The sequence below is a fragment of the Camelina sativa genome, chromosome 2 (assembly GCF_030686135.1).
Source record: "Camelina sativa cultivar CO46 ecotype springtype chromosome 2, ASM3068613v1".
In the NCBI taxonomy this organism is placed as follows: Eukaryota; Viridiplantae; Streptophyta; class Magnoliopsida; order Brassicales; family Brassicaceae; genus Camelina; species Camelina sativa.
In genome coordinates, this window is record NC_141881.1 from 14725702 (window position 1) to 14750059 (window position 24358).

Consider the following 24358-nt stretch of genomic DNA (forward strand, 5'->3'; position numbering starts at 1 on the left):
GCGGGATCCGGTTTTAATTGGTTTCTTTACAAATTCTTCATAGTTTTCCGGTTCTGATTCTAATTAAACGGTTTTGGTTTTATAAAACCGGGATTATTTTAAATATTTTTAATTTTATGACTTAAAAACGGAGATAACTATGATAGTTATCTCTAATTTTTACTCGTAAGGAAACTCATCGCTTCCGCTTTTCTCTGCCGTTTATCTCCGCCGATTCTGACGAACTCCGCCGCTTTTCTCCGCCGCTTATCATCGCTACTGTTCTCTTCGATCAATCTGAATGTTTGACTTCTGTCTGCAATTCGATAGTAGCCTTCTCTTGTTGGATTACTCTTCCGCTTTCTCAATATTATTTTTTAATCTTATCTTGCAGAATGGATGAGAGTAAACCAGAATTTCCTCGGAGGTTTTACACGAAAGGTGATGAGCCTCTTCCTCTAAAAAGCATCGGCTATTACAGCAACGATACGAAGCTGTTTGATGAACTCTACAAAGCTCTGGAGCCGGATGAATGGGACGAGATCTATCAGTCTCGACTGGGTGTCTTCTTACAGTTCAACCGTCTCCAATTTGAATGGGCTTCCAGACTGGTTCACCATATGCTCACCTTTCAGATTGTATGCAACAAAAAGTACGAGATTTGGAGTCTTGTTAACTCTAACCCTCTACGATTTTCTTTGAATGAGTTTGAGGCCATCACTGGACTTAACTGTGAAGATGTCGAGTCGTTGGAGCAGCCAGAGGTTGAGGTTACAGACGAGATGGAAGACTTTTGGGAGTTACTTGGAGTCAATTTCGAAAGCGGGCTGAGTATTGAGCAACTGATCGCAGCATGTAAGAAGTCAAACGGGTGGGATAGAATAGAGCGTATTAGGTTGGGTTATTTAGCCATCTACGCTGGGTTTATAGAAGCTAGAAAACCATCTATGCCCACCCGTCTTAATATGGCTAGACTAGTCATGGATTTAGATGCATTTCTTGATTATCCATGGGGAAGAGTTGCTTTCAAGAACCTGATTCTTTCTATTAAGGAGAAGGATTTAAACAAGCAAAGTTACACCTTAGACGGATTTGTCGAACCTCTACAGATTTGGGTGTATGAAGCTATGCCTGATTTTGCCAAATTAATTGGGGAACCGTTACCAGGTAATCCAACTCCACCGTTGCTTGCTTACCGCGGTTCTCGTGGAAGGAAACATGTCAAAGAGCATATTCTAAAACAGGTACGCATCCACGTGTCTATAGTTTATCCACGTGGTTTGTCTATTAGATGTTCGGTAACTCTATTGTGTTAGATTTGAACTTGATTTTGGTTTTCGTTTTATATGAATTGTAGACAAACTTCAAAAACTACAAAACCATTGGTGGCATAATTAGTCCTGTTTGGCAAGATGATGAATCAGATGAGAAGATTGATAACATTTTGAGAGCGTTCAATGGGGATTTTGGTCCATGGAAGTGGGGGAGAGGTTTGTGGGAGACAGTTGGTATTTATCAATCCAACAATGGCAAGGTTAAGATTGAAGAAAAGGGATCGAGTAAGAGAGCCGGTGAATTTGATGAACCGAGTGGGAAGAGGCACTGTCCAGGTCCTTCGACTGACATGGGTGTCAACATTTTGGAATCTTTAAAAGATGAGCTCGGCATGTGGGGAGGAGCTTTGATCGATCAGATGAGAGAAGGTTTCAACAGTTGCGATTTGCAATTTGACATGTTGAATGAGAAGATTGAGGGCCTGTCTTCGGATCTTGACAAAATGAAGCGAGACGTAACTGGTACAAAACAGGCTGATCCTTTAGCAAAGGAAAAGAAGGACTCTCAGGCATGTGCTGGTACGGAAGCGGATGCATCAAAGGAACAGAAGAATGATGAGGCAGCCACTGGTACGAAAGAGGCCGTATCAAAGGAGAAGAACGACTCCAAGTCGGATATGGTTAGTTCTGAACACTTGCAATTTCCTACTACGATCCCTCACAAACACAATACTAGGTACAAGGCGAAGAAAAAATTAGACTTCCAAAAGGACTCAACTTCGAAGACTTAAAAACAAGTTCTGTCTTACTTATGTGAAGTAGACTTCTTCACACGTGTGAAGTAGACTTCTTTTTACGTATGAAGTTGACTTCTTTATTCATATGAAGTAGACTTCTTTATCCGTTTGTTTTATTCGAAACTTTTAAACATATGCTGCGACTTTAATAGTATTTGTTTTCATGAATGATCATGTAACTTTTAAATCGAAATTTGCAGAACAAGCCAGGTCAATCTGAGACCCCGAAACCATCTCCAGCTGATTCATCTGACACTGAGTCAGATCGACCTGTGTTTATTCGCACGGAAATCCCAACAGCTGCCGATTACACTGCTAGAGCCAAGAAACAAGAACCAAGGAAAGAAGCGGCCAGGATTGCGGCACAAGGCAAGATTGAAAGGGTTAAGAGGTTGGCGTCAAGTCAACGTTCCCCGTTTGTTGGTGATAACACTGCCAAGACTATCATTGCGCTAGCCACGTCAGCGTACAATCCTTTTGTTAAAGCAGACAAGGATTTGAAGAAGGTTTTGCTTGAATTCTTAAAGAAGGATCCGTAAGTTTACCGACTTTTATGATATGTTTCAAAATTGATATTGTGCAGCGAAATCTAGTAACTTATATGTATCCAAACCCATTCATCACCTGCAGGACATACAAGAACAAGGTCCCAGAGAAATCCCGCTGTTGTCTTTGGTGGTACGAATTGCAGACAAAAGCAGAGTGGCTAAGAGATTCGGTAAGTCTACTCTGAAAACTTCTACTTCAAGTATACTAGAAAACTTCGGTCTTCAAATATATATAACTTCGTTTTAAATCCATGTGGTTGTCCAGCACATGGATGCGGTTTTGAATCTATTTAGACATCGACACGCACAGCATCCTGAGTGGTTTAGAACGAGTAGAGTCGCTTTCCTAGACGCTATGTTCACTCATCTCTGGACGACAAAGTACAATGACTTTCTCAGTTCTAGTCCTAATCCTAATGGATCTGGGAAACTGTTGCCAGCCGGTGCCTTCAGCTACCACTCAGGGGAGTATCCACCGTATGCACAGACTAACAAGCAATGGGGTCTGGAAGTGGACGACTTATACGCGCCTTTAAACGTGAAGGAGACGCACTGGGTAGCTTTGTGGATATCGATTCCCATGAGACATATCGTCGTCTGGGATAGCATCCCGAGTGTCACCAATGACGAAGAGATTGCATCTGCCGTCGAGCCCATTGCCGTGATGGTTCCCTACGTGCTGCGGGAGTTAGCCACTCCAGAGATGAAGCATCTGTGGTCGTACGAGAAGTTCACTCATGAGCGGGTCACAAAGGGAGTGCCTCCGAACAGGAAGCCAGGTGACTGTGGTGTGTATACTTTGAAGTACATGGAATGTCATGCTCTTGGGATGAAATTTCCTACTACTTTGTGCGACGCAAACATCACATGGATAAGGGAGAAGATAGCTTGTGACTTATTTCACGAGATTGAGATCCGTGGACCAAATGAGGATAACTACATGGAGGAGTTTGGGCTCTATGATCCTCGCCCAATCCAAGACTAACTATAAACTCCCTTGATTGAAAGAATTAAACTGTTGTTTAAATTATGTATGACTAAATAGGATGATGTAGAATGATGTTTTGTGTCTGTTGGGGGACCTTTTTATTTTGTGGGTGGGATCCTACTGATGATGGGTGATATCTTGATATTTTTTGTATGATCCTCCTTTAAAACTCTAATGTGTAATGTGTAAGGATTATTGTTCTTGTTCTCAACTAATTATATGGGGATAGTATTTTTTGGTCAGAGTGAAAGTGTGTAAATGACCAAAGGTAAGTACCGTTCAAAGGAAGCTGAGTAGACATATGGTTGAAGTTAACCGTAAGACTTCTTTTGCGATATACAAAAATAACTTTATCGGGGTATGTGTAATGAATTGGTTTTAAAAGTTATTCTGTAGTAATAGCGTGCAGCGAAAGCCAAGTAAACATATTTCAGAAGTTAACTATGAAGGCTTAAAAATAAATAACACAAAAAAGTAAATTAATCGTCGAGACGGACACCAAGTTTTCCCCAATCCATAGGAGGGGGAACAACACACTGTTTGACATCAGCTTCCGCAACCTCTCTCATCTCATCTAATCGCTTGTGCTCTGCCTCGAAATCGACAAGTTCTTCACCCAAAATTTTCTTATATACGGCTTGTTGAGCTTCGATCAGATCCACTTGATGCTTTAGGGCGGTAGCCTCTTCATTCTTCGTCATGTGATCTCTCATCATACGAAGAATCGTGGTGAAACGATCTCTCGTCTCTGCTTCAACCACGGCTCTCGTCTCTGCTTCAACCACGGATCTTGTCTCTGCTTCAACCACGGCTCTCGTCCTCTCAAACGCGTGTTTCATGGCATCTGTTACTTCCTCTTCCCACTTGTAATCGGAACTGATTCGCTTACGCTTGCTGGAACTCTCTCCGGCCATATCTCGTAACCAACTTATTATCTTGTAACCAAGAAAGAGATGCAATAGATTGAGTGGAAGTGGAAATAGAGAGGACATTTATATATAAAGAAGAAGATGAATAGACGGCAACGATGCAATGAATGTAGAGATAGCGAACAGGTACAACGAACATAGAGATAGCGTAAGGGTACAATGAATGCAGACTTGAAACATTATCGTACATAGAAAGGATAATAGACATCTGACTGAAGTTAACTGAGAGACTTCGCACATATCCCAATACACATTGCGATGACAACAATGAAACCTATCCAAGAGAGAAGAATGAATTGTCGAAGCATTTTTTCCCTTTCATTGGATGCCAGTATATCATTTTCTCTCTTCTTGTCTTCAACATATGTGGTAACCACCCCGGTGTTCACCAGATCGTTGTACACTTGTTCTTTCATTTCTCTTATAGATTCTTGAAGCACCTTGATTTCTTCTCTCTGCCGACGGATCTCATCCCGCGCATCCAATAAGCTCCGCCTTTGCCAACCACGTGATGGTTCTGCGTCTGACCAACGAGAAAACCCATGAACAGTGCATCTGAAGAAATTTCTTCCGGGATTTGCATCTGTCCATGATTTCACAATAATCGTTGATCTACCGCAGTGGTTGCAGATTGGACCAGTAATTTGTGTTTGCGAATTTGTATCAGAAATTGACCCCGAAATTTGACTCATTGTTCTCTAGCTGATAGTGGCTGTGGTAGTGTTTGGTTAAGAAGAGAAGAGGAGCTAAAGTACTAGTCTTTAATAATTTTAAAATGTCGAGTACAAAGACAAATTTTTGCAACAATGAAATTTTAGATGACTTCATCGAGAAGTCAACTTCTACTCGACCTCTTCAGCAACCTGAAAAATAGTTGTTAGATTTGACCGACGATCATTTACAAAACGTTAAAAATGTATCAAGTGGGATTGTTACTTACACAATGTGGTCGAGTATGTCCAGGCTGTCTGCATTTTGAACATGCATACTGCTTATGTGACTTCCTCGGCTTGCTCCCCTTTTTACGTGACAGTTCTAGCCATGTTAGCCAACGAGACTTTTTTTGTCTACCAGGCTTCCGCTTCAGTATGGGAGGTACACATCGGATATCTGGCCCAATTGGATCGTGGTCGACATTGGGCATGATGTTAGCCGCGTATGACGTATAGACATAATCTTTTCTATAGTAAGCTTCAACTATGGTAGACATATGCAATCCACTTGACTTGACAGCTTTAATTGCATGTGAACATGGTATTTTCTCAACATCAAACACTCCGCATGAACATGTTTTTGCTTCCAAGTCAACCAAGCAGTCACGTTGCCCACCCCTAACGTAAAAACGCCAACCATCAATGCGTTCTATCGTCATCATATCTGCGTAGTGCTCCCTTACGGCCAATAAGAACTCAACACCCCGGCTAAAGGTGGTTGTCAGACTAAGTGCATCCTCTCGTCTTTTCCAATACCACCTACCTAGCTTTTTCGTAATAAACTCAATGAGATATGTGATGGGATAACCTTTGGCCTTCTTTATCATGGAGTTGATAGATTCCGCAATGTTGCTAGTCTTGATGTTGTATCTATCTCCTGGACAGTAAACCCGAGACCATAAAGCTGGATCTGCCTCAATCAAGTACGCTGCAAGAGCCGGATTTACGTTAGTAAGAGAAGCCATGTTGCGGTTGTAATCATCAAGCGTATGCGCATATGCTGCCCCTTTCACCAAGTACATCAGATGCTTCCCACGGAAATTAGTAATTATGTTTTGTTGGAGATGGTAGTAACATATCCTTTGTGTTGCCCACGGAAGAACATTGCGACATGCTTTAGCTATTGAACTGCACCTATCCGAAACTACTACCAGTGGATGTTCATCTGAGATACACTCACTTAATTTGGTGAAAAACCAATCCCATGAAGCATCACACTCCGAGTCTACAATTCCAAAAGCCAAGGGAAATATCTGATAGTTACCATCCTGTGCGCAAGCGACTAGCAATACACCTTCATACTTTCCAGTGAGATGGGTCCCATCAACCACAATAACTCGCCTCACGTAATTGAAACCACGGATTGAAGCATCGAAAGATAGGAAAAGGTACTTAAACCTATGCTCGTCATCAACAACAAGGTCAACGACACTTCCCGGGTTTGACTGCTCTATTTTCCTAAGACAAGAAGGCAAATTCGTGTATCCAGATTCGGCGTTTCCTCTCACATATTCCAGTGCATGCTGTAAAGCCCTGTACGAAGTTGTGTAATCCAATGTCATGCCGAACATTGTCCTCATTGAATCTTGGATATGTTGTGGGACAATACCATCTACTATTCCTACCCGGTCTACAAAAAGCTGCCCAATATATTTGGTGGTGGAACGCTTACGGTGAGCTAGGCGGTCCACAATAGAACATGTATGCACGTTCAGATATTTGGTGACCCAAAAAGTGGTTGGATCATTCTTCACACTGGCGACGACCCTCCACGTGCATCCTGGCACAGAGCATATTGCCACCAACCGAGTCTTTGTGGACTTCTTAAGTTTGAAAGAGAATTTTAACATAATAGCAGTCAAACGCACCTCTGTTATGACATCATGTTTGCATGGAAAGCATTGACCTACTTTCAATTGGTCTTTCCAAGGAATATTTAACTGTCCATGAGTACCACCAACAAACGGTATCCCTTCTTCAACATCTACATCCAGGTCATCTCCATCGTCATCGTCATCTTCAAATTTCCCGTACTCACTGTAATCGAAATCCATATCGTCAACATCTTTTGGCTTCTCATCTGTAGTATCATGGAGAGCTTCTTGACATTCTTCTACACATTCATCCGCACTTGGATCTACATCGTCACCATCGTCCCCATCGTCCCCATCGTCCCCATCGTCTTCAGAACGAGAGTTTTTTATATCATTAACACATTCCTTAACCGGCTGTCCATCCATGCATCGCGTAGAGACGCAAAGGCGAACAACATTCTTACTACTAAAATCTATCAAGTTCTGAACTGATCTATCATTTGTGACATACACAGGAGGGGTATCTTGGGGCAATTGCTGAAGCATCATCTCTGTTAAGGGATACGATAACTGAACCATCTCTGTTTCTTTGTCAATCTGATAATCTTCTACAGCCATTTCAAGAAGATCAGCGTATGTACAACCGTGTCGCAAAAAAAACATTCTCCCACCTTTGCGTCCATCCATATCAAAATGCCAAGAACCATTTCTCGTCACCCATACTCCGAAAACAACAGGTATTTGCGACATTTACCTGAAAGAGTAAGCAGCAAGTCAAATACTCATTACACAGCTGACTACCCGTAGAAGTCTTAAATCAATAACCTAGATGCCTAACAAAACCAAAAACATGATTGATCCAAAAGTATAATATATTATCATGAAAAAAATATACAGAGGCAAAAACATAATCGATACAAAACAAATGAGGTACAAAATCAATAAGAACAATGTACCAATTTGCAATAAACACTATTTGATTTATGCGGACTTCACAGATAACTCCAACACATAGACTTCCCAAATTAGTCTACCTTTATACCCTAACTGCCTATGAAAACCAAAAACTTGATTTCTCCATATGTATAATATGGATTCATGTCAAAATCATACAGAGGCAAGTAAATAACATATATCAAATAATACATCAAGAAAATCTTAAAAATTATGCACCAATTTGCAATAAACACTATTTGATTTATGCGGACTTCACAGATAACTCCAACACATAGACTTCCCAAATTAGTCTACCTTTATACCCTAACTGCCTATGAAAACCAAAAACTTGATTTCTCCATATGTATAATATGGATTCATGTCAAAATCATACAGAGGCAAGTAAATAACATATATCAAATATACATCAAGAAAATCTTAAAAATTATGCACCAATTTGCAATAAACACTATTTGATTTATGCGGACTTCACAGATAACTCCAACACATTGACTTCCCAAATTAGTCTACCTTTATACCCTAACTGCCTATGAAAACCAAAAACTTGATTTCTCCATATGTAAAATATGGATTCATGTCAAAATCATACAGAGGCAAGTAAATAACATATATCAAATAATACATCAAGAAAAGCTTAAAAATTATTCACCAATTTGCAATAAACACTATTTGATTTATGCGGACTTCACAGATAACTCCAACACATAGACTTCCCAAATTAGTCTACCTTTATACCCTAACTGCCTATGAAAACCAAAAACTTGATTTCTCCATATGTATAATATGGATTCATGTCAAAATCATACAGAGGCAAGTAAATAACATATATCAAATAATACATCAAGAAAAGCTTAAAAATTATTCACCAATTTGCAATAAACACTATTTGATTTATGCGGACTTCACAGATAACTCCAACACATAGACTTCCCAAATTAGTCTACCTTTATACCCTAACTGCCTATGAAAACCAAAAACTTGATTTCTCCATATGTATAATATGGATTCATGTCAAAATCATACAGAGGCAAGTAAATAACATATATCAAATAATACATCAAGAAAAGCTTAAAAATTATTCACCAATTTGCAATAAATTGGTTTTCAAATAAGGCTGAATTCATGTTCACATCAACAAGTAGACATAAAAAAAGACTATAAAAAGTAAACTACAAATGAAGTCTATTTCTTGGGGTCTATTTTTGCAATTACAATTTTTCAAAGCAGACTGCGAATGAAGTCTACCATAATCGGTAGACTTCTTTTGTTGTCTTCCTTTGTTAATTTTTTGGTTAGTTTTGCAATTAAATAGATAAAACAAAGTAGACTTCAACGAAAAGTTCAACAAGTTAACTTCAAATATAGTCGACTATGGTTATTTTTGCAATTGACCAACCCATTGACTTTAAAGTAGACTTCTGTCTACTAAGTAGACTTTAACTATCCGTCAACCAGAAAAAGTAAACTTCGTCGTGGTTAGTTTTGCAATTGACCAAGTTTGACTTTCGCCAAGTAGACTTCGTATGAAGTCTACATTAGTGATGACTTCGTTTGCAGTCTGCCTTGGACATTTTTGCAATTGACCAACAATTGCATTTTTAAGAAAGTAGACTTCTTTTGCAGTCAACTAATTATTTCAATATATTTTAAATATATTAATATTATGGTCAATGCTTAAATAGTTTGGTCAATTGCAAAAATAGTCACTATGGAAGTCTACTCGTTTATTATTGTAAGAAAACTTATCGTAGCAGTCTTCACTATGAAGTCAATAATTTGGTCAATTGCAAAAATACACCTTAGTAGACTGCAAACGAGGTATCGGTTATAAGTATTTTAATGCAGTCTACACTATATTTTTTTGTTTTCAAATGAAATTAAGGAGACTGGAATTTTAGTCTACGGGCTCGAAACTCGATAAATTTTAAATTGCAAAACTGACCACATAGTAGACTTTACATGATATTATGACGGTTGGACTAAGAAATGAAGTCTAATTTCGAGAAAATAACTAAGAAACACACGAAATCGACCGGAAAATAACCTTATCGATGGTTGTTTCGCAATGTCAAGCACCGAGGACGTCGTATTTAGTCACCACTGAAGAAATACAGCGCCAATTTTCCTTGTTCACGAGATATAACAAGATTAACGAACTTTCAATTTTTTAGATAAAATGGAGGGGAGATGGAAGAAAATGTAGTTCTCATAGCATTGGGTGTTATTTAAGCTCACAAATTTGGGTTGTTGAAGCATTAAGAGCTTCAAATTTGGTTGTTAATGGTGGTTGGAAAATTGATGTCGGTGGCACAACCGTAAATAAAAGAAGAAGATGAGGATATACGGGTAATAAACATTTTCGCCAGAAATTCAAATAAATCAGAAATAATGGCATTTCTGTTAATACATGGAATGCCAGAGGATTTAGTAGGGAGAAAGTGGCAAATGTTGGAGAGAGAAAAAGAGAGGTCTAATTTTGCAATTGACTCAGATCAGGGGTCTAATTTTGCAATCGTCCCTTTTAAAAATCATATATATAAAAGTAGAGTTCCAGTCTTTCTTTATTGGTACACTTGGCAATACAATTTTAACAACAAAAAATTATATTAATACACAAATTTAAAAATAATTAATTTTCACATTTAACTCACATAATATAAAACTTAAATCTTTATAGCTTCTCCCTATAAATTATGCATTAACTTTATTTCTCCACTAAGTTGTATTAATCAATTGTATTAAAACAAAACAATAAATTAGAATTGTAACTCTCACTTTTCTAAATGTAATTTTTCATTATTTATTTTCCTATAAATACTCATTATCTTATTCTCTTAGTCTATCACTCTTTCATTCTCTCATCTTCTTACACTACTCTCAAATCTCTTTTTTGTTTTGTTTTGTTTTGTTTTATATTTTTTTTGTTATTGTTGTTGTATGGGTTATAAAAAATCAAATCAAATATCATTGTAAAAGCTTAGTTTTAGAGTTTGTATGATATGTATATCTTATATATTTATTTTAATCTTTTAAAATGTTTATCTCCATTTTCTATTTTATATTAACATCTTATAAATCATTATTTTCATACTTCCTTACAATATTCACCACACAATAAGATCATAAAGTTGAAATGATCCATATGTAATTATCTATTATGTCTCTGGGTATCTCACATATTCATGTATCATTTTTAATAATTTATAAAATCAATATAATTATCCATTTATCAATTTATAAAGACTATTTTGTTTTGTAATCCAATTGATAAATCTGCAGAAATCAATATAATATATATATTTTTTATGATTTGAGGTTTTTGAAAACAAAAAGAACATAATTAAACAATTGGTTTTTTGTGTCTTTAATCAAAATAAAAATGATCCAAAAAACAAAACATATTCAAGTGGACCTTAAATATAAAAATATAATATAATTTTAAAAATATCATTTCACTAAATTCTCTAAAGATGAAACCATTAGTATGAAATCTAGCACTATAAATTAAATTGATGAGTGGAAACCAAAAAAATATAAGTTATCCTTGGGATTTTAAAAATTATTGAGATTGAAGAATTCATATAATTTTATAAGAAAACTAATTTAGTTTGTCACTTAAAAAGTAATATTTTTTATTTTGAAATATTATGTGTAAGTGTTGAGTTTATATCAACAAACAACCAAATCATGTGAATTTTGATTCAGCCACTTGGTATTCCTTTTATTTTAGGTTATAAAAAATTAAAATATTTATTTATAATTAAAGAAATGTAAGTCCATTTAACTCAAATGTAACTCCTATCCAATAATTGTACATTAATTCATTCCTCCTATTAATTTATTATCTTTCAAGAGAAATTATTTTTGGTTAAATTTTAATATTTTTTATTTATTTTGGTTGGCTAAACTTATATTCATATTTTGGTTGGCTAAATTAATATATTTCTCATGTAAAATTATTGTTTATAATATATTTCTCATTTCAAAGTTTAAAGCAATATATCATATATATAAAAGAAAGGTTTTGGTCTCTCCTTATTGGTTGATTTTCATTTACTGTTTTCTAATTTTTTTTTTATTTGCTTTCTAATTGCTTTAAACAATATTTAAGATCCAGTAAACACAATAAATTTGACTCACACGTTAAAATAAAATTATAACTGAAAATAAAATAAATTATGCATTAATCATATTCTACCACTCAATTTTATTCAAACACAATAAATTACTATTGTAACTCCATAGTTCTAAATGTAACTTCCATCATTTTTTATCATATAAATAAGCATTCTCTCAATCTATCATTCTCTCATATTGATATTCTTTTACTATCTCATTTTCACATTCTCTCATTCTCTTCTACAATACCTCAAATCATTTTTCGTTTTTTTATTTATTTTTGATTTCTTATTTTTGTTGTATGGGTTGTAAAAAGAAAATGAAATATCATTGTAAATTGTTAATGCTAAATTTTAATATAGAGACTACATGATATACATTTTACATTGTTCTTATTTTAAAAGATTTATCTCCTTTATCTAATTTAGATTATTATCTTATAAGTAATCATTCTCTCTTCCTCTCCCACCAATATCAAATGTTGTTATATCTCATATGTGTTGTAAGAGTTTGATTCTATATTTTAATTTAGAAAGTATTATATATATATAGATATTACATTGTTCTATTTTTTAAAGATTCATCTCCATTATCTAATTTGGATTACCATCTTATAGTAAACATTCTCTCCTCCTCTCCTACCAATATCAAATGTTGTTATATCTCATATGTGTTGTAACTTGTAAGAGTTTGATTATATATTTTAATGTAGAAAGTATTATATATATTTAACATTGTTTTCAATTTTTATTTTATTTATGTAAAAAATATTTCTTTTATATTTCTTGCCTTTCTAATCTATTCATATTTATTTTTTAAATTTGCATAGTTAAATTTAAATTCACATATGTTGGTTTTAACAAAACAATCAACTTTACTTGAGAATTAGATGTTCCTATTCATTTGTAAACGATCAATGTGTAACATATAAGCATTTTGTCTTGCAATCACAAGTTCCATTTCCATTGCTTAACTCCATGGTTAAACTATAATATATGTTGTCCTATTTGTATGAATAACAACATACTTATTTCTTTAAAAGAGCAGATGATTAAACGAAATAAATATTTCTCCAAATTTTATAATTTAATCAGAGAGTGTACTTATTACTTTGAAAAACTTTTACATTGAAGTTTATAAAATCATATAAGAAAACTAAAATACTATATCACTTCAAATTTGGAAGGAAACACTTGGTATTCCTTTTTAAAAAAGTCAAGACACATATAAAATTTTATTAATATTTAACTCACTTTAAAGACATTAAAGGTCATTTAACTCAAAAATAACTTCTATCCAATAATTTCATACATTCCTCCCACAAATAAAAAAATATATATATATATGTTCAAGATTGTATTTAAATATTACATAATTTTTTAGTTAGCTAAATTTATAGTCACATATATACAATATATATACATAAGAATTTATATTACTTATTAACACCATAATTCGACCCATTATTTGCTTAACTCAATATTGGTTTCAAAGCCAACTAAATAAAAACAGAAACGATCTTATTGATATTAGACCAAAACATGGGCATACAAACATAATCACTTACACGAAAGATATTTAAAAAAAATAACTTATTATTGCAACATCAACGTATGAAGGGTTTACATAAGCAGTTAATTAGAAAATCTATAATACAATAAATGTATTGGAAACAATATCAGTCAATGATAAGATTGGATCCTCAAAAACAAGAAACAACAACTTCATAATTCATAAAAAAATAAACGCCACAATTATACACATCTGAACGAAATGGTATAAATATATAGTATATAAATAAAAGTGACGGGAAAGCCCGTATACGCATAATTAAAACGAAATAATACAAAAAAAAAATGAAAAAGATAAAAAAAAAAAAAACAAGAAAGTGCCAACTACACCACAACCCACGCGTTGCGTGGGGAAGCACCTAGTAAGCATTTAAAGAAACAAAACATGGTTATAGCATTGGTTAAGTTCGTTAAATTCCGGTTTAAATTGGTACACTTGTAATGTATCAACCGTTGGAAAAAAAACAAAGAAGACGAAGCTGTTTCTTCAAAAGAAACACAATTCGCGTCTCCGAGTGAGAGAGAGAGAAGAGAGAGAGAGTAACTTCTGTTAAAGAAAATGGTTAACGCGATGGTGATGGCTTGTGTGATAACCGTAATCCTCATCCTCGGAATGTTTAACGAAGTCGAGGGGATCCAGATATTGTCGAAGTCAAAGCTAGAGAAGTGTGAGAAAACATCAGATTCTGGCAATCTCAATTGTACGACTAAGATTGTTTTAAACCTCGCTGTTCCAAGTGGATCTGTAAGTCCCTTTTAATCTGTTGTTTTTCCTCTGTATAATTTTATTATGCGATTTTTGTGTTTCATCAGTTTTGATTATTTTTTGTTTGTTTTTATAAAAGAGTGGAGGAGAGGCTTCGATTGTAGCGGAGGTCGTGGAGGTTGAAGATAATTCGAGTAGTAATATGCAAACCGTACGGATTCCACCGGTTATTACAGTGAACAAATCAGCAGCATATGCTCTCTATGATCTTACTTATATTAGGGTATGAATATGTGTTAAGAGTCTCATCATCATGAATTTGGTCTAGTGATGTTGTTAGGTTAGTGTGAGTTTGACCTTTTTAAAAACGTTTTAGGATGTACCTTACAAACCTCAAGAGTATCACGTCACGACTCGTAAGTGTGAGCCTGATGCTGGACCAGATATTGTACAAATATGTGAGAGGTAAGGATGTGCGCGCTTTTATATGAATGATCTTGTTGTTACTGATCTGATAGTATTGAAATACTGAATTTAACGCCTATTTTTTGCGTTGATAAGTGTGTAACTATACATAATCTGAAAACTTTTCTCTATATACTAACATTGATCACCTGAGTTTGATGAGTATCTTTTCACTAATTTCATGTGACGATCATACAGGTTACGGGATGAGAAGGGTAACGTTTTGGAGCAGACTCAGCCAACATGTTGTCCATGTGGACCGCAGCGAAGAATGCCTTCATCATGTGGAGATATTTGTATGTTTTTTCTTTTTTCTTTTTTTTTTGCATTTTACACTCCCTCCTCCCGTATCGCTTGTGGAGTCTTATTTCGTATATTGCATTTGATTAGTTGATAAGATGATAAAAGGGAAAGCAAATACTGCGCATTGTCTTCGTTTTCCAGGTGACTGGTATGGATCCCTTACATGATACTCAACTGTATGTTCTTATCTTCAAGGTTATGTACCCTTGTTGAATTTGGCCACTTGATTTCTCTCCTATAGGTTTCATGTTTTCGGTATTGGACAGCGGTCACTAGGATTTAGTGTGCGAGTTGAGTTGAAGACAGGAACTAGAGTTTCAGTATGTCTTTCTGTTTTTTAAGCTAGTTTTGTTCCAAAGTTACGCAACCTTATGATTGATTTTGTTTTATGGCAGGAAGTGATCATTGGTCCTGAAAACAGAACAGCTACTGCAAATGATAATTTCCTTAAGGTTAATCTCATTGGAGACTTTGCTGGTTACACAAGTATTCCTACTTTCGAAGACTTCTATCTTGTTATCCCAAGAGAGGTAACTAACTACTGCTTTATCCATTTTAAAGTCTTTTAACTTGCACTACTCTGTAATAATGCTAAAATGAATCCTTCCGGTTCAAAAAAGACGGCTATAGCAGGACAACCAGGGAACTTAGGCGCAAACTACTCAATGTGGATGCTTCTTGAGAGAGTTAGATTTACATTAGATGGCTTAGAATGTAATAAAATTGGTGTTAGCTATGAAGCTTTCAATAGCCAACCAAATTTCTGCTCTTCACCATATTGGAGTTGCTTGCATAATCAATTATGGAACTTTCATGAGGTTAGTATATATACCTAATATATGTTATAGCTCTCTAACACCTTACTGCATCATTGTTTCACTTTCACCGGGTAACAAACACTGTTTCAGGCAGATATGAACCGGATCAATAGACACCAGCTTTCTTATTATGGATTAGAAGGAAGATTTGAGAGGATCAATCAACATCCAGTTATGTGCTAGTTTCTAAATTAGTAGAAACATAAGATTTGTTATTGGATTTATTGACTTTTTCCTTTTACACGATACAGAACGCGGGACCTCACTCGTTCTCCATCGGAGTCACAGAAACAATCAACACAAATCTTATGATAGAACTAAGAGCTGATGATATTGAATACGTTTTCCAGAGGTAAAAAATATATATATATATTTTTTTTTTTGTCAAAGGTAAAAAATATTAGGGATACAATATCCCACATTGGAAGTTGAGAGTAGGATCTTAAGTTGTATATATAAGATATGGGCCTCTCCACTCATTGCCAATTTGTTTTGAGTTGGAAGCCCACTATCTAACAAAAAAGACTTAAAAAGTACCTTCTGGAATGCTGATTACTAACTAAAGTAAAGTAACGTTTTCTGTGGTTGTAGGAGCCCTGGTAAGATCATAAATATCGTTATACCGACATTTGAGGCACTTACTCAATTCGGAGTTGCTGCAGTCACAATCAAGAATACTGGTGAAGTAGAAGCATCTTATAGCTTAACGGTACTATTTTAAACCTAAACCGTATCTGTTATATATTGATAGCAAGAAAGTTTCTTTGATATATTGATTGCATCTTGTTTCCTTCTACGCAGTTCGATTGCTCCAAAGGTGTGGCTTTCGTTGAGGTAACTAGCTCTCTGTTAATCTTCTATGAAGAAAGCATTGTTAAAAGGAATGTTACAAACTGATGTTGTTCTTTTCAGGAGCAATTCTTTATTATAAAACCAAAAGCTGTTACAACTCGGTCTTTTAAGTTGTATCCCACTAAAGATCAGGCTGCAAAATATATATGCACAGGTGATCTTTCTTATACTACAACTCCCTGATTCCTTATTTGCATAAACAATGATCATTTTTACTTTTTGTATAGCTATACTCAAGGATTCTCAGTTCAGCGAAGTAGACAGAGCCGAGTGTCAGTTCAGCACAACGGCCACCGTACTCGACAATGGAACTCAGGTTACTCTACTATGAAATTTTAAATGATTCTTGATTAATGTTTGATATCGAACATTCATTAACTGAACAGTATCTTTAACATGCAGGTTACTAATCCATTTCAAATTCCAGAGACTTATCCTAAAGGTTTCTTTGAATCGATTAGGATACTGTGGACTAAAATCATCAACGGCTTAATCGATTTCATCACCGGAGATACTTGCAGGTTACACACTTCTCCTAACTTTAACCTCTTTGAGAATAATGAAATATTAAAACCAATCAATAATATTTGCAGAAACAAATGCTCAAGTTACTTCGACTTCAGTTGCCACATACAATACGTTTGCTTGAGCTGGATGGTTATGTTCGGCCTTCTCCTCGCTCTTTTTCCAACTAGTAAGCATTTTTCAAACCGCGATCGCAACCTCAAATCACTAACATAATATATCTCGAATTTAACTAGTTTTGTTTAAACAGCTTGTGTGCTTCTTTGGCTCTTGCACCAAAAGGGACTCTTTGATCCATTCTACGACTGGTGGGAAGATCATTTCGACTTAGACCATCAACGTAGATTATTATCCACCAGAGAAAACGCCTTGAACCGACATCATCACCATCGCCATCACAACCATCGGCATGGTGTTAAACCCCATAATCACCATCGTAGGACACAACAGAGACACAAACACCATCGTGGCGACAACGACGACGTTTTGCAGAAGATGATGCTTGGACGTGACCACAACGACTCTCACTACTACAACCAACTTCACCGAGTACATAAAGATAGTAAGCAGAAGCATCGTAGGAGAGCCAAGCACGGGATCGTCCTGCCACGTGATGTGCACGTGGACAGACGGAGGAGACAAAGGCTACCGAGTTAAAAGACTCAATAGTTTAGTGATTATGTGGAAGAAGTAGTATGTATCGTGATATGATTATTCCACAGTAATATAGAGGGATATATGCTAATAACATGTCCCATAACACGATTGATTCCTTGTAGATTTGATAGGTTACATGTTTTTATATATGTCTTCACGATATGGTCCAATATTAATTAGTCAGGTTCTGATCAAACCACCCTATTTTACATGTTTACTTGCTTAAATTGTTTACTGAATCTTTCTACCTGAGAAAACTTTTACTTCTTTTTACTTACAACGATTCGATTAAATTAGGGTGTCTTATACATCTTAAAAAACCTTCGAGTTGCATACTTAGTTGTTATATGTGTTTCATCATTAAATTGCAGGATGAAATCCCAATTGAAGAAGTTTTCAAGCAGTTAAAAAGCAGCAGAGTGAAGGTCTTTCTGAAGCAGAAGGAGCAAAAAGACTCGAGATCTTTGGCCCCAATAAACTCGATGAGAAGAAGAAGGTAACAAACTAAAACTTGCATATAGTATAATTTGTTATAAGGCTATCTAATGTATTTTTTTTTTTGGTGGTTCCAAATTAACAAACAGGAAAACATAATGCTCAGGTTCTTCGGTTTGATGTATAACCCTTTATCGTGGGTCACTGAAGCAGCTGCAATCATGGCTATTGTGTTGGCTAACTGCGATGGAAAGTCACCCGGTTGGCAAATATTTGTCGGCATTGTATGTCTTTTGGTGTTTAACTGGATACTCAGCCATATCGAAGAAGAAAGTGTTGGAAAGTATGTTGATGCTCTTATGGCTGGTCTTTCTCCTCAAACAAAGGTCTCTTTATACTGATCATATTTCGATATTGATTGTTTGTTCGCGTTTATAGTTAGTGTATATGCTGGTGATTTAGTTTATGTTCTCTTTGAGATGAGTAGATTCTTAGCACCCTACTTAGTTTTCATATAGTGTCTTGGGGTTATATGCAATCTTGTGTTTGATATATACAATCTTGAGGCTATAATCCTAAAGCTTTTCTTTCTTTTTTGTTTTTGTTTTTGTTTTGGAAAGGTTCTAAGAGATGGAAAATGGTCAAAGCAAGAAGCTTCAATTCTTGTTCCTGGAGATATTGTGAGCATCAAGCTCGGCGACATCATTCCTTGTGATGCACGTCTTCTCGAAGGAGATGTTTTAAAAGTTGATCAATCTAGTCTGACTGGAGAATACCGTCCCACAAGAAAAAGTCCAGGAGATAAAGTGTTATCCGGTTCTACCTGTAAGGAAGGTGAGATGGAAGCGGTTGTGATAGCCACTGGAGTCAACACTTTTTTTGGTTTTATCTTGTCGACATTACAACAAACCAAGATGGACATTCCCAGAGAGTTGTAGCCGAAATTGGAAACTTCTGCCTGTTTTTTTATAGCCATCGGTATTGTGATTGAGTTCATTATGATGTTTACGATCCAGCTCAGAAACTTGAGAGACGTAATCGACAATCGTCTGGTTCTTTTGATTGGTGGGATCCCTCTTGCATTGCCTACTGTTATATCAGTGACAATGGCTATTGGTTCCCTTAGGTTATTTGATCAAAGAACTATCACAAAACGAATGAACGCCATTGAAAAGCTGGCCGGTATGGATGTTCTGTGCTGTGATAAAACCGGGGTTCTGATAATACCACTATAGATAAGTTTACCTTTAACTGCTATAATTTGAAAAATCTTCTTTTGAGATATTGAGATATTTTTCTTGTTATATGCACCCAATGGATCTAGGAATAACTCTGTTTTAATATCCCTAGGTTCTTAAAGGGGTTCCTGACAGACCTGAGGTTGCTCTTGTCAAACTCAGAGAAATCAAATGCAAAATTGAGAAGAAATTTAATGTTCAAGATCGCTACAAAAATGTCATTGCTGTGAAAGATGATGTCAGAGTCATTGAGGGTCCTAGCAAAGTGAGTACCTTTGCAGTCTGGTTGTTGTTGGTTACCTCGCTCAACTTTATAATCTTACAATTAATTTGCACATTCTAGGGTAAACAAGGTCCTGTAAAGCATATTTACAAAGGTATCCTATTGATATATGATCGGCATCATCTTGAGCATGCCGGGTTTATCTGTGCTAAATGCACATCATGCATTGTTGTTGGTGGATCACGTTCTGGCGCTAATAGAAATGTAAGTGTCTTGTGATGTGGCCATGTGTTTTCATATTTTAATCAGACTGTAGCATCACCATATCCAGCACGTTTCTACTCTAGGGTGGTGATTCTTTTCCAAGGTATGGCAATTTCAAGGCGCCTGCTCCAGTACCCTCATCTCCAGGAAGATTCCAGCGCGGCAGAGGTGGATATAACTGTATGTTCACATTTTTACTTTCTATTTTGGTTATGAGTGAGAATACCTAAGGTTTTGTTTAGTTGATTTGTATTCTTTACTGGTTTGTTGCTCTTACCATTTCTTCGGAATAAGGCTATCTTTTATACTATATACGACTACAGTTTTCTGTAAAATAATGATTCATTGCTTCAAACCAGTATTTCTTTGCATATCTTTGGTGAAATGCTTATACAACTTATCGACGTAGAGTTGTGCATATTCTTATTTGTATCTTTAAATGCAGCTGGAGGGAGGCATAGGGGTGGAAGAGGATGGGGAGACGATTCGTTGTTGGGTACTACTGTTAAAATCTGTCTAGGACCTTTCAAGGGGTATAGGGGACCTGTAGTAGAAGTGAAAGGAAATTCAGTGCATGTAGAACTTGAGATGAAGATTGTAACAGGCAAGCCCTTGTATTCACTTCTCCGCATGTGGGTTTCTTTCTGCATGTCGAAGGAGTTCTAACAATAGTTTGTATATGCAGTTGATCGGAATGCAATATCAGATAATGTTGCGACAACACCGTACGTTTAGGTAATATACTAATTTATATCTCATTTGTTATTTTGACTTCCAACTATAATGAAGGACATTCATTATATCATTTGAATTCTACAGAGATACATCTCGGTATAGTATGGGAAGCGAAACACCTATGCATCCTTCTCGGACACCACTTCATCCTTATATGACTCCAATGCGGGACTCTGGAGGTTTATTTTCTAGTTCAATTTTAATGTGCTATGGCACCTCCTCTGTAATATGTTCACTTGACATATTAAGCTCCTTGGTGATTGTGTAAATTTCAGCTACACCTATCCATGATGGAATGAGGCCACCCATGCGTGATAGAGCTTGGAATCCTTACACGCCTGTGAGTCCATCTAGGTAAGTTTGTTGTTGTGTTTCTATTTTCTGAAGTTGAATTTCTCTTTCATCTCCCCTATGTTTCTCGTTGATCCTGTTGTGAGTTTGCATCAATGTGAGGTGAAAGAGAAATTCTTAACACATGTTTGAGAATTGTAAATCTTGATTAAAAGAATAATTTAAAAGGAATGAGTATCTTCAATATATATCAAATGAGAGAAGTTACAAACATATATATATACTAGCAGAGGGAGACTAGGGTACAAGTATTTACACAGAGATCCTTATACTTATAAACATATACATATCTACTCTGATACGCCCCCTCAAGATGAAGGAAGCTTGGTGACGCCAATCTTGAGACACGCTTGTTGGAACTTCGATCGTGATAATGGTTTAGTGAGGGTGTCAGCTAGTTAATCATCGGTAGAAACGTGACAGACGCGGAGTCGTTGTGCTTGTATCTGATCCCGAACGAAGTGATAGTCTAGGCCAATGTGTTTCATACGCGAGTGAAAGACAGGATTGGCACAGAGATAGGTTGCTCCAATGTTATCACAATATATTACAGGAGCTGATGGAAGGCGGATTTGTAGTTCAGTGAGTAACGAACAGAGCCAACAAACCTTTGCAACAGTGTTTGCAACCGCCCTATACTCAGCTTCAGTTGAAGAACGTGCGACTCCTCTCTGTTTCTTAGAAGACCATGAGATAGGATTATGACCATTGTAAATCAAATACACGAACTTTGGTACATAGTCATCAGTATCGCCTGCCCAATCAGTATCTGAATAACCATATAGCAGAATAGGTGAGTTCGCGTGGAGAATGATACCATGAGTTGTCGTACCAACGAGATAACGAATGACACGCTTAGCGGCTTGCCAATGATCAGTCGTTGGACGATGCATAAATTGGGAGAGGCGATTGACAGCATAGCAACTTCATAAGTGACTTTGAAGGCAATCTAAGTCAGTATAGCCATCTTTAGATCAAAAGGGAGCGACTCTAAGTCATAAAAAATTGGGCTTCTTGTTTCTTTCTCATCTTCCAAATGAACTCTAGATTCAACAACTGGGCAAACGACTTTATTTTGGTGGCTCTTCATACAAGATCTAGTCACTTTAGCCATCATTAGATCAACCATCACGGCGGCCCGGCCCGGAGGAGTCACGACTGTCCACAACCACTGCACTTAACAAGAAAATATGTTTTTACCATTACAAAACCCTAAGCCTTCAAAACCCTATAAATACTCATCTAAACCTAGGGTTTAGTGTGTGCAATCATTGGAGCAGCCAAGAGATCACGACCAGAGGAGCAGCCGACGACCAGAAACTCTCTCTCGTCCCTCTCTTGAAGCCTTTGAAGATCATCAAACACTCTTTCTATTTTATTTGCTCTATTCTTTGTTTCTAAAGGAAGAAGATCCTACAACTTTGTTTACAACCATTAAAGTCATATCTAAAACTCTTTTCTCTATTTATTCATTTATGTTTATGAGTTTATTCAAACTTATTTTGATGATTCTCTTAAACATGCTAGAGTAGTTTTCTAGTTGGGTTTAAAGGGATAATCAAAAGGGGAAGATGATCTGAGTTTAGGTAGCAATTTTTAAAGTTTGTTAGATTTATATTCTGTTTATTCTATGCTCTAATTTTAAGTCTTTGTTTAATGCTTTAAGTTAGCCTCATGAACAAACTATGATCTACAGTGTGTGTGTGTCGCCAAAAACTTGCATATGTGCTTGACCTAGCTTAGATGTGTGTCGTGTCATAGGAAGCACATACCACTTACCTATGGAACTTCATGGATTAGAATCGAACCTGTTTTAAATGCTTTGATCTATGCGTCGTTGCCTGCGACAATTGAGTAACGGAGTATAGAGATCTTAGACGGTTTGCTTGTGATTTATAAGTTAATGGTTCATTCGTGTTTCGTAGTCCGACTCTTAGATAAACAAACTAATCCTAAACTTTCCTAGATAGATAGATTATCGATCCCCTGTGATTCCCCTTGATGCCCAACGCTTGTTTTATTTATTTTACTTGCTTAATTTTCGTTTATTTGCTTACTTACAACCGTGACAACCAAAACCCTATTTTTATTGAGTCCTAGCCTAAAATCTATTTTGACGGATTCTCTAAACAACAATTCTCTCTGTGGGATCGATCCTTAAATAATTCAAGATTTTTGGCGCCGTTGCCGGGGAGAGATTGTTTGTTTACAAGAGCCTAGGAACTAGAGTAACATTTAGGAAAATTTGCTTTTTAATTTTTTTTTTTATTATTTTCATTGTTTCAGGATACCTTGACGCACAGCTCATGTGACGTTACCAAGAGATTTTCAGAATCTCCCAATCGCACAGCTCATGTGACGTTACCAAGCCACGGACGGAGACCCATCCTGATGTGACCCGAGGACACGGTGACGGTACGATCGCGGTACAGACGCGGCTTGAGCTCTCGGTCAACTTTCAGTCGGTGAAGCTTTTCTCGGCCGAGGTTCTGGGCTTCGGATCTAGGAGAGAATCAAACGAGGGAAACGAAGTTTGAAGGAATTCAAACGAGCCGTTCGGGAGATACGTTGAGAAGCCACGAACGGTTCAATCGGACAGTACGGATGCGGAACGAGCGGGTGGACGTCTTCGAGGGGAAATGATAGCGGGAATGATTTGAGGTGATTCGAGGGGACTCGAGAACTGATGAAAGAGGACTCGAGTTTAAGAAGAGGACAGATGGAAACGAAGTGAGGGGAAATACGGATGGATCGAGTGACGACACAAGAGGTTTGGCTCTACTCTTGATACGGTCTCTAACAAGGGCGAACCCGGTTCGCGGCTTGTTAGGGTTTTCTCAAGGTTCAATCCTGGATTGAAGAAAGAGAAGAGTGAGACAAGTTTCAAGAATCTCTCTTGAGGAAAAGTTTTATTTTCATACAAGTCTAAGGAGGAACAAGGGCTTAAGGAGAGTTTAAATAGCTAGGTCTAGATATGAGCTTAAGGACACGTGGATTCATCTTGATCCGCACATCGTCCTTTTGACGTGTTCCCTTTACAAAGAGAACACATCGCCACCTTTTGACTAACACGCTTAGCCACAAACACTCTCCAACA

The 24358-nt window shown here is 36.5% G+C and overlaps 5 protein-coding genes and 1 long non-coding RNA gene across 6 annotated transcripts; 4 read left to right on the forward strand and 2 right to left on the reverse strand.

The window, feature by feature from the left end:
* Nucleotides 1-374: 374 nt before the first annotated feature.
* LOC147948622 (uncharacterized) lies at nt 375-3583 on the forward strand. Its single transcript, XM_087467905.1, has 5 exons — nt 375-1223; nt 1337-1933; nt 2251-2585; nt 2681-2768; nt 2864-3583. The coding sequence occupies exons 1-5, from the start codon at nt 375-377 to the stop codon at nt 3581-3583; spliced, it is 2589 nt and encodes an 862-aa protein (XP_087324031.1).
* A 1150-nt stretch (nt 3584-4733) lies between these two features.
* On the reverse strand, nt 4734-5207 carry LOC147948623 (uncharacterized). The gene has a single exon (XM_087467906.1). The coding sequence runs from the start codon at nt 5205-5207 to the stop codon at nt 4734-4736; it is 474 nt and encodes a 157-aa protein (XP_087324032.1).
* A 227-nt stretch (nt 5208-5434) lies between these two features.
* LOC147948624 (uncharacterized) lies at nt 5435-7792 on the reverse strand. Its single transcript, XM_087467907.1, has one exon. It carries the CDS (start codon nt 7790-7792, stop codon nt 5435-5437), a length of 2358 nt encoding a protein of 785 aa, XP_087324033.1.
* A 6366-nt stretch (nt 7793-14158) lies between these two features.
* Nucleotides 14159-18188, forward strand: LOC104748827 (protein HAPLESS 2). Its single transcript, XM_010470415.2, has 17 exons — nt 14159-14434; nt 14535-14678; nt 14772-14860; nt 15059-15156; nt 15251-15311; nt 15405-15483; nt 15559-15693; nt 15784-15981; nt 16072-16152; nt 16233-16333; nt 16573-16690; nt 16783-16815; nt 16894-16987; nt 17061-17149; nt 17236-17354; nt 17427-17527; nt 17609-18188. The coding sequence occupies exons 1-17, from the start codon at nt 14249-14251 to the stop codon at nt 18013-18015; spliced, it is 2133 nt and encodes a 710-aa protein (XP_010468717.1). The 5' UTR covers nt 14159-14248; the 3' UTR covers nt 18016-18188.
* Nucleotides 18189-18362: 174 nt separating this feature from the next.
* Nucleotides 18363-19685, forward strand: LOC104748820 (ATPase 2, plasma membrane-type-like). The gene is made up of 4 exons (XM_087467908.1): nt 18363-18511; nt 18617-18836; nt 19071-19284; nt 19423-19685. The coding sequence occupies exons 1-4, from the start codon at nt 18363-18365 to the stop codon at nt 19683-19685; spliced, it is 846 nt and encodes a 281-aa protein (XP_087324034.1).
* A 92-nt stretch (nt 19686-19777) lies between these two features.
* Nucleotides 19778-20355, forward strand: LOC147948625 (uncharacterized). Its single transcript, XR_015579441.1, has 3 exons — nt 19778-19953; nt 20032-20175; nt 20259-20355. It is a non-coding gene; the product is annotated as an uncharacterized LOC147948625 (long non-coding RNA).
* The last annotated feature ends 4003 nt before the right edge of the window (nt 20356-24358 follow it).